Source organism: Microcaecilia unicolor, chromosome 3 (assembly GCF_901765095.1).
Source record: "Microcaecilia unicolor chromosome 3, aMicUni1.1, whole genome shotgun sequence".
Classification (NCBI taxonomy): Eukaryota; Metazoa; Chordata; class Amphibia; order Gymnophiona; family Siphonopidae; genus Microcaecilia; species Microcaecilia unicolor.
Genome location: NC_044033.1, coordinates 74,677,600 through 74,686,444, shown reverse-complemented (window position 1 = coordinate 74,686,444; position 8,845 = coordinate 74,677,600). Strand labels below are relative to the sequence as shown.

The 8,845-nt window shown below is 44.5% G+C and overlaps 1 protein-coding gene across 1 annotated transcript in view; it reads left to right on the top strand.

Moving 5' to 3' along the window:
* The first annotated feature begins 1,904 nt into the window (after positions 1-1,904).
* The window catches only part of VASH2 (vasohibin 2), a 95,260-nt gene continuing 88,319 nt past the window's right edge, over positions 1,905-8,845 (top strand). Inside the window, exons 1-2 of the mRNA XM_030196047.1 lie at positions 1,905-2,003; positions 2,160-2,572. Coding sequence (XP_030051907.1) covers positions 2,279-2,572 — 294 coding nt within the window. The 5' untranslated portion in view covers positions 1,905-2,003; positions 2,160-2,278. The remainder of the gene's footprint in view (positions 2,004-2,159; positions 2,573-8,845) is intronic.

Here is an 8,845-nt window from a genome sequence, read left to right as displayed (position 1 = left end):
TCTATTTTGTGACTAGAATAAGTCAGATTTGAAATGTACATCCTGCCAGAGATGTTGTTAGAATATAGCTGGGGCCCAAGGCAGATATTTAGGAGGGGACCCCAAAGCTTAGTAACAGGCTGCACCTGCCTTGGGCCCCAGCTGGTCTGGGGGTTCTCTCTGGCTAGGGGGCCAAACGCAGTTGCCCTAGTTGTACCTTCCCTAACACTGTCTCTTGCATGTGCTATCATATTTTGCACAGTATAGGAGAAAATGCATCTCTTTTTATTTCTCTGTGCTGTGCTAAATGGAAGATCTGGCCTCTTGGGATTTTGATTTAATTTGTTTATGGGTTGTGGTCACTTATTCTGTATTTGGCATTTGTGTTCTGTGTGTGTGACCAAAGTATTCTGTTAGCCTCAATTTTCTATGTAGTATTCTATAGTACTTTGGCTTGTTCAGTTTTCTTGATGTATTGATATTTTAGGGTCCCACTGTAATATTTAGGGCATATTTGGGGGAAGCATATGTGTGTTGGTGGACCTTGGCTTAGTGGAGGATGAAGAGTGCACCCTCTTATATTTCCCCTAGCTCTCAATGTGGCCTGCAGCCACTGAGGCCATGACTGCTACTCCCATTCAAGTTATTGGGAGTGCCATAGGTGTGCAGTAGGAGTAGGGGCATGGGCAGGGCATATCAGGTGGAAGGTGTTTCTTTAGTGCCCATACATCCAACCTGTTGGCCCACCCAAAAATTGCCTTCTGGCTACACCACTGCCCAATTGTAAAGGTTGGATGGGTACTAGTCTTAAAATCTGTCATATTTGTTTGTGCTATTGTTCTGTGGCCTGATGTCACAGCTAAGTGGATACCCAAACTACGAGGGACCATGGTGTACAGAGAGCAAAGTAACACATCAAGAACAAGCACCTTCTGCTAATGACAGTATGTTTGGATGGGTGCAGTGCAGCTGCCTCCACAGGCAGCTTGTACATCCGATATGGGTAACAACTGCCACAAGTATACTGACGGGCAAAGAGGATGGGATTTGATAGGCGCCTTTCTGTGGTTACAATCAAAGCAGATTATACTGACAATGTAGAATTAATGTGCGTTGCCCAATTACAAGGTGCTGCAACGGGAACTACACAAACCATTAGGATACTCCTCAGTTTGAGCTAAACTTGCAGCAGGAACCCGAAGGCTGGGTTTACCTATGAGTGCGGTGGAAACATCCAAAGGTCTTGTTGCGCAGCGGAACTTCATAATAGAATGTAACATGGCTCAGGGTATTAGTAAAGAATATTTATGCATAGTATTAATAAAAGTTGTGATATATATATTTGTATTGCAGTTTGTGCTTTGCCTAATTGTTATGGGGAAGGCAGAGGGAGGAGAAAGTCCCAACTGCCTATGCTGAGAAGCTTTTACAGCTGAAGGGCCATATATCGACTCCTAGCCATTCAGGGATTCAAGGCAGGAGGGGACCCCAAAGGCCGCCTCCAGGCTTCGGCTTCAGGCAAGCTTGGGGTCCCCTATGGTATGGGAGCCCAAGGCAAGTGCCTTGTGAGAGCTGTGCGGAAACGGGACCACCAGTCGCTCTCAGGGGGTCTTTTACAAAAGAATAGCTTGAGTTATCCGCAGCAGGGACGATAGGAATAGAATGGACCCAGCTGCAGATCACTCGAGCTAATCTTTAGTTAAAGACCCCCCTCTATTTCTTCGCACTCCGCTGGAAGAAATTATTCCGCGCGACGATTTCTGAATGAAAAATGTTCGGCTAGTCTCTCCACTTACCCAAATAGCCCCGCCTTCTACCGTGAAACGAGAGCCAATCGGGGCGCGATTATAACCCCCTCCTTCAGCCGCGCCCCTAATGGAAGCATTCCGGGTCCGCCTCTCTTTGTTATGTCGTCCAATCGAACGTATTGGAACGTCGGCAGCTGCCGGGTTACCGCTCCGCGGCTCGCGGTTGACGGAAAGTGAGGGTAGCCCTGGGCGTGCGGAACCGAGTGCTGCGGACAGGTAAGTGGAGTGGGAGAGGGCGATGAATTAATGCAGCCTCCACTGCAAAGAATAATGATTGCAGATAGCCGGGATCGGGTGTTGCGATCTGCGGGGTTGAGTGATCGGAGTGCGCTTTGGACCTGCCTCCATCTCTCTATTTTTCTCTCGTTGCAGGTAGGGGAGAGCGGCGCCGGCTGCACTGACAGCGGACCCGGCCATGGCGGAGAGGGGATCCGTCGCCGGGCGTTGAACCCGCAGCCAGCTCCCTCCCCGTCCCCGGTCCCACCGCCGGCATGACTGGCTCCAACTCCAGCTCCAGCCTCCACCGGCGGGGCCCGAAAGTGACCAAGCCTCGCTCCCGCAGCACCCAGGACCGGCCTCCAGGGGCCAGCGCCTCGCTGCTGCCTCCGTCCGGCGGCTCGGAGGAGGAGGGGGACAGAGATGGAGCGGCGCCCTTCCACGTGAACCGGAGCGGCTTCCCGGTGGAGCCTCACACCTGGGAAAGGATGTGGCTGCAGGCGGCCCGCATCCACCCCGAGGGCAAAGCCATGGTGGAAAAGATCCGTAACAGCGCCCAGCTGCCCGTGGTAAGTGAGAGCCAGGGCCCGGCTAAACGGTGCATCGCTTTCCTCTGCGGTAAATGGGGCCCGGGTATAGTGCCCCCCCCCCCCCCCCCCCCCCGTGTACTGCTTGCGGTGTAGTTTTGGTTCTGGTCTGTGAAGGTAAAGCTGCTGGGCCAATGGTTGATTGATCCAGCAGGTTTTAACCCTCTTCTTCCTTTCACTCCACCCTCCTCCCATCCCGTGCCTGTAGGAGTGGGGGATAGCTGTTTTACATTTTATACTGTAGAGTCGTGGCCCCGAAGACGTGTGGCGTATTTCAAGGCTGTGATTATAGTTGAACTTGCAATGCGATCTACAGAGCTGCACATAAACACAAATATTCAAAAGTTGTTTTTTTTTATAAGCGGGGTGCTCAGTATTTTGCTTGTATGGTACTGCATTATGCTTGGTTTAAGATTAAGTTGCACCCTTTGCAAACGTGGGGTTTCTGTGTATGAGAGAGAAGTGCGCTTGTGTAAAAGTTTTTGTATGTATTGCCTTCTAGAAAACTTGGCTTTCCTTACATACAATTTTTTTTGTTGTTGCTGCTGCGAAATTAAATACCCTGTGGATATGCGTCAGTATTGAAAGTAAAGGAAATCCAGTTTCCTCATCCTGTGTGATTAATGCACAGTTATTGTACTTGCAGCTGGTTCTGGATTTGTACAGCAACACTTTATCCAGAAGTTGTTTTGCACATGCTTTGTAACAAGGCAGAAAATTAAAAAGCCCATATCCTCCTTCCAGGCATCATCTTCTACACTTCCCAGCTCTTATTCCACTGCACAGAGAGGTGCTGATCTGCTTTTGTGTCTGGTTTTTCTATATTGATGTATGTAGTTTACATTAAAATTATAAGCTATTCTGGGTTCATTTTGGAGGCGTGGCCTAGTGGTTAGAGAACGGGGTCTTGCAATCCAGAGGTGGCCGAATCCCACTGCTGCTCCTTGTGATCTTGGGCAAGTCACTTAACCCTCCATTGGCTCAGATACAAACTTAAATTGTGAGCCCTCCTGGGACAGAGAAATATCCAGTGTACCTGAATGTAACTCACCTTGAGCTACTACTGAAAAAGGTGTGAGCAAAATCGAAATAAATAAAATAAATATAAATCAGAAAGTAATTACCATGACTCATACATTTAGGCACAAAATACTACTTTTGAAGGACTGATTGGTGCACAGTCTTTTTATCAAGATGCAAGACGCTGCATAGAAGTACTCAGTTTCCTTTTGGTGTGCCATAGTCTTGCCTGGAAAGTCCTACTTCAGCCTCTGGCAGGGTTTATCCTGCAACCCCTTGTACAGTGAGCAGCCTTTGATTTGTTATTTCTAGGGACCAAATCTGGTCCCTGGCGGACCTTCATGCATGACTGACCTTTTTTTTTTTTTCCAGCCTGTATTCCCTTGTGTGTCACAGATCCAGACATCATTGTGGGTGAGGGGGCAGATGAGTAGGCTCTCTGAAGGCCAGATGCACTAAACTTAAGGAGCCAGCAATGTGGTTTTTAAACTGGTTCTAGCCAGTTTAGCGCGCAAGTAGTAAACCGGAACATGCACAAAAGGGTTCTCCGAGCCATTTTCCTGTCACAGTAGCAGCTAACGAAAAGGGAATGCAAATGAGCTAATTATTATTTATCTTGTTGGGCAGACTGGATGGACCGTGCAGGTCTTTTTCTGCCGTCATCTACTATGTTACTATGTATGTTACTATTATAATGTGAATGCAATGCGATGCACTACTGTTTCCGACCCCATGCACCGTGGAAAACCTAACGGGAGGTCTACACTTTCGTTGGGGCTGCTGTGAGTGGGACCCATGCAGAGGAGGACGCCCATGGCAAAAATCGGAAGAAAAAAAACATCCAAGTGTTCGTCAGGGACGTCCTTTCAAGTGCCTAATGCTTGGACGTCCTTCACTCAAAAAAAAAAAAAAAAGAACGTCCCTGACGAACACTTGGTCAGTTTTTTTCTTCAGATTTTGTGATGGGCGTCCTTCTCTTGGACGTGTTTTTCTTACGTGCCCGAAAACCGCCGGAGAGAATCAGGGATCGGGACGTGCGAGGACGTCCCTATCGATTATGTCCCGCCAGGTCTCTCTCAGCCAATCACAGCACGTTTACTTGTCAGTTAAACACGCTGTGATTGGCTGAGAGAGATCTGGAGGGACATAATCGAAAGGGTCGTCCAAATAGTTTTGACGTGGACGTCCTCGCACGTCCCGATACCCGATTCTCTCCGGCGTGGTCATTTCGGGCACGTAAGAAAAACATGTCCAAGAGAAGGACGCCCATCACAAAATCTGAAGGGAAAAAAGTCCAAGTGCTCATCAGGGACATCCTTTTTTTTTTTTTTTTTGAGTGAAGAACGTGTATGAAGCCGTATTTGGCATGCGCAGAGCAGCCAGCATAATGATTGGCTGCTTTGCGCATGCTCAGCAGACTGACTGGCTTCCTCTCCTTGGGAAGGAAATCGCGTGCAAATGAGCTAACAGCGAGCAGCTGATTTGCATGCGATTTCCTTCATGCAGGCCCGTTTTTTACCGATTCGCTAAGGGAAGGGCTGTTTCCCTGGAGTTAGTGCATCTGGCTCTGAATCAGTTAGTCTGTAGATGTTGCTTCCAGGGTTGCCTCCTCCCCCCACCTTAGCCCTAGGCCAGTGCTGCTTCTTCCCAGTGCATACCAACAAGCTTCAGATTTGTAGCAAAGGCTTGACCAGCAGTACATAACACTTATCTTTGAAGCTTTCTGCAGCTGGCATCTGTTCTCCTAAATTTTGATCCATGAACCTGTCAAAAGTAGTATTTAGAATGTAGAAAATGTAACAGATGTTTGTGCCTCAGAAGCAAATACCACTACACTGCCAGATTTTCTTGCTGAAAACTTGAGGCATCTGATCTGAATGCTGTTCCTCCCCTTAATCCTTTATCTTGCTGGCCCAGAGGGTTGGAGCAGAGAGATGGAGGAAGTTAGGCTTGTGTTTGGATCAGTTTCTTGCTGCTTATCTCATCCCCAGAGCAGCTGTAAGCTGCTACCCCCATTTAGCCTTAGAAATAGCATTCTTGGTAAAGCTGCATTATATGGCTTTAATTCTTGAATGATTTGCTACATCACAACACCGTTCTTAATGGTTAAATCTGCAAAGACCAATCCCGAAGAGTTATGGCAAAGCAGGTGCTAAAAAGAGCTTCGGGGGAATGTCCTTGAGACAGCTTGTTTCTGAGCGAAACATGCATGTCGGACAGTCAAACCCCTGGGTCCGATCTAAAAAAGATCTAAAAGATAAGTTAAATAATAAAGTATAAAAATTAAAAAAAAATTGAGAAATTTAATTAAGTGAAGCAATGAAATGGTGGGTGCTGTTTGCATTGCCATACAAAAATCTTGTTGGTGATGAGTACTGCTGAGGTCACTATAAAATGTGTTAATGAAAGTGAAAGCGAAAGTGAAAACATTTTTCTGAAGAATGTTTATGTGAAAATTTCTTTTATTTATTTATTTATAATTTACAATATATAACAAAGATACATAATCTTTGAGGAAATAACACTCATCAAATAAGGTAATTTTTAAAGAGTTTCGCCCTATGCTTGGAATAAACTTCCTGAGCCCTTACGCCAAGCCTCCTCCCTACCCATCTTCAAATCCTTACTCAAAGCCCACCTCTTCAATGTCGCTTTCGGCACCTAACCTTTATACCTTTCAAGAAATCTAGACTGCCCCATTTTGACGACCCCTACTCGACTGACTGTACATTTGTCCTTTAGATTGTAAGCTCTCTGAGCAGGGACTGTCCTTCTATGTTAAATTGTACAGCGCTGCGTAACCCTAGTAGCGCTTTAGAAATGTTAAATAGTAGTAGTAGTAAGTGCTAATTATTAGTCCACATTAAGAAGATCCAAGATGTTCTAAAAAAAAAATCCAAAGGGAGTTGGTATCTCAAGAAATAATTCAGTATCCACAATTTATAGGCTTACTCATTTACTTTAATCCCTCTAATGGCTTTGGTCTTGCCCTTTGTCCTTCCTGGTCTTAAGAAAATCACTCAATTGTTTAACATCATAAAAAACATATTTCTTATCTTTATGTATTACTAAGCATTTACCTGGGAACCGTGGTTGAAAACGAGCCTGTAAAGAGAGTACTTCTTGTTTAATTTCTAAAAATTGTTTTCTCCGCTGTTGTGTCCATTTTAGATATATCTGGGAAAATAGAAATTTTCCTCCCAAAAAATCCACCTTGGTTTCTTGAAAATAAGCTTTTAACAGCGAGTCTTTATCTTGAAGAAAAACAAAAGTCACAAGAAGTGTTGATCTCTTTTTAATTTCTTCTCTAGATTGCTCTAGGAAAGCTGATAAGTCTAACCCTTCTAAATCTTCTTTTGTTTGAATCTGGTCTTCCTGATCCAGTTGAGTGTTACATTTTACGGGTAAATAAAACGGTTTCTGAACAGGTGGAAGCATCTGTTCTGAGTATTTAATGTGTTCCTTCAAAAATCTGAAGAACATTTCTCTTGGCGAAATCAAATCACTCAAAGGAAAGTTTAGAATTCTAAGGTTTAGATTTCTCATATGATTTTCTACGGTTTCAATTTTTCTACTAATTAACAGTCACCCGCCATTTGAGCTTGAACTTCCTGTAATTTTTGTAGTTCCATTTCTGTTTTTACTTGTTTAGCTAATAAAGTTTCCATGTCGCTTTTCATATTTGAGTAGAATTATTCAAAGATACAGTAATAAATGATACACAGACCTTATGAAGGTTCTCTAGGGCAGTCCATATAGGCTCCAGCGATATTTCGGCCGGTCTCATCAGCGGTTGAGTCGCCACAGCACACAACAAAGTCTCTGCTTGAATCACATTCGGGGTAATATTCTTTTGTTCCACATCAACCGCCGGGGCTCGAGATAGCTGGTCTCCTTCCATTTTCTCTCCCACAATCGATCTTTCTTCAGGGGCCTGCCTCCCCTTCAGAGATAGATCCACTACGCTGTCCAGAACTAAAGCTCCAATAGGTTGTGGGAATGGAGGGGTTAGTGGGCCTACCGGGCTGAGCGAATAATCGCTCTCCAAACCTGTGCTCTCCCTCGCACTGGAAGTGGATACTCCCGTTGGAGTAGAAGCCAAGAAAGCTGAAATCGATGTTTGCCGAGGTCCAGGGGTATGTACTCTAGGGAGAGGAGGTCCCTTAGGTTTCCCCTTTCTTTTCAGCATGCTCTTCTATGTGAAATTTTCTTATTGAAGAATTCTACTATCTGAGTTTAGTTGGATACCTGAGAATTATATACTTTGCATAACTGCGGTACCTTATACAAATTTGTTTGAAATAAGCCACTAATTGAGTATTAACTTTAGATGTGAGCACGTCCATCGGCTCAATGGCTGGAGTAAATGTTCATGCCTAACTGTAGGCAGTTAGGTGAATAAATGCTAGTATTCTATGACCCACCCGTGCCCCCCCTTGAAGTTTCAAGCTCTGGAATATAAGCAACAACATTATAGACTAGTGACTAAGGGCAGTTACACATACAGCTGCTTATTGGTGCCAATTAGCACCACCTAAGCCCAGTTATAACCTATTGATAATTTAATAATGAGCTCATAATTATGGAGTAAGGTCAGTTGTGTGCATAACTTAAATACTAACTGACCTTACTCTATAACTTTCACACCCAAATTTATGCAAAACATTTATATTCTGCTTTAAACCCAAAGCACATTACAGCAAAAATACCTAAAATCAGCATGACATAACAATAATCAAAATGCTAACACCCAAAGATCCTGGACACTTAATCACCCCTATTTCACCAAAAATATTTTCCTATATATTTTTTACATCCTTGTTGGGGTTTCTCATGGCATTTGTTTCACCTGAAATCTTTATCAAGGATATCCCCCTTTCAAAACATCCAACTGACTGGCAATCTGGTCGGCAAGATAAGTCGGATATTTTGAAAGGATGATATCCTTGATAAAGAGTTCAGGCGAAACACTTGCTGTGTTGTATGAGAAACCTCTGAGCCAACAATATTAAGACAAGTAATTTTTATTGTTTGTGTAAAGGAGAATTTATGAATGAGTATAATATAAGAATAAAATTACATTTGAAGAGAACCAATGAAAAAAATATAAAAAAGATTCTCTGGGCCTGGCGCCGGGGTCTGTCTCTTTCCTGCGCCTGTGTGTCGGGACCCGGGTGATTGCGTTAACACTATAACCCGGGTCCCAGCACACAGGAGAAGGAGAGTGACAGACAG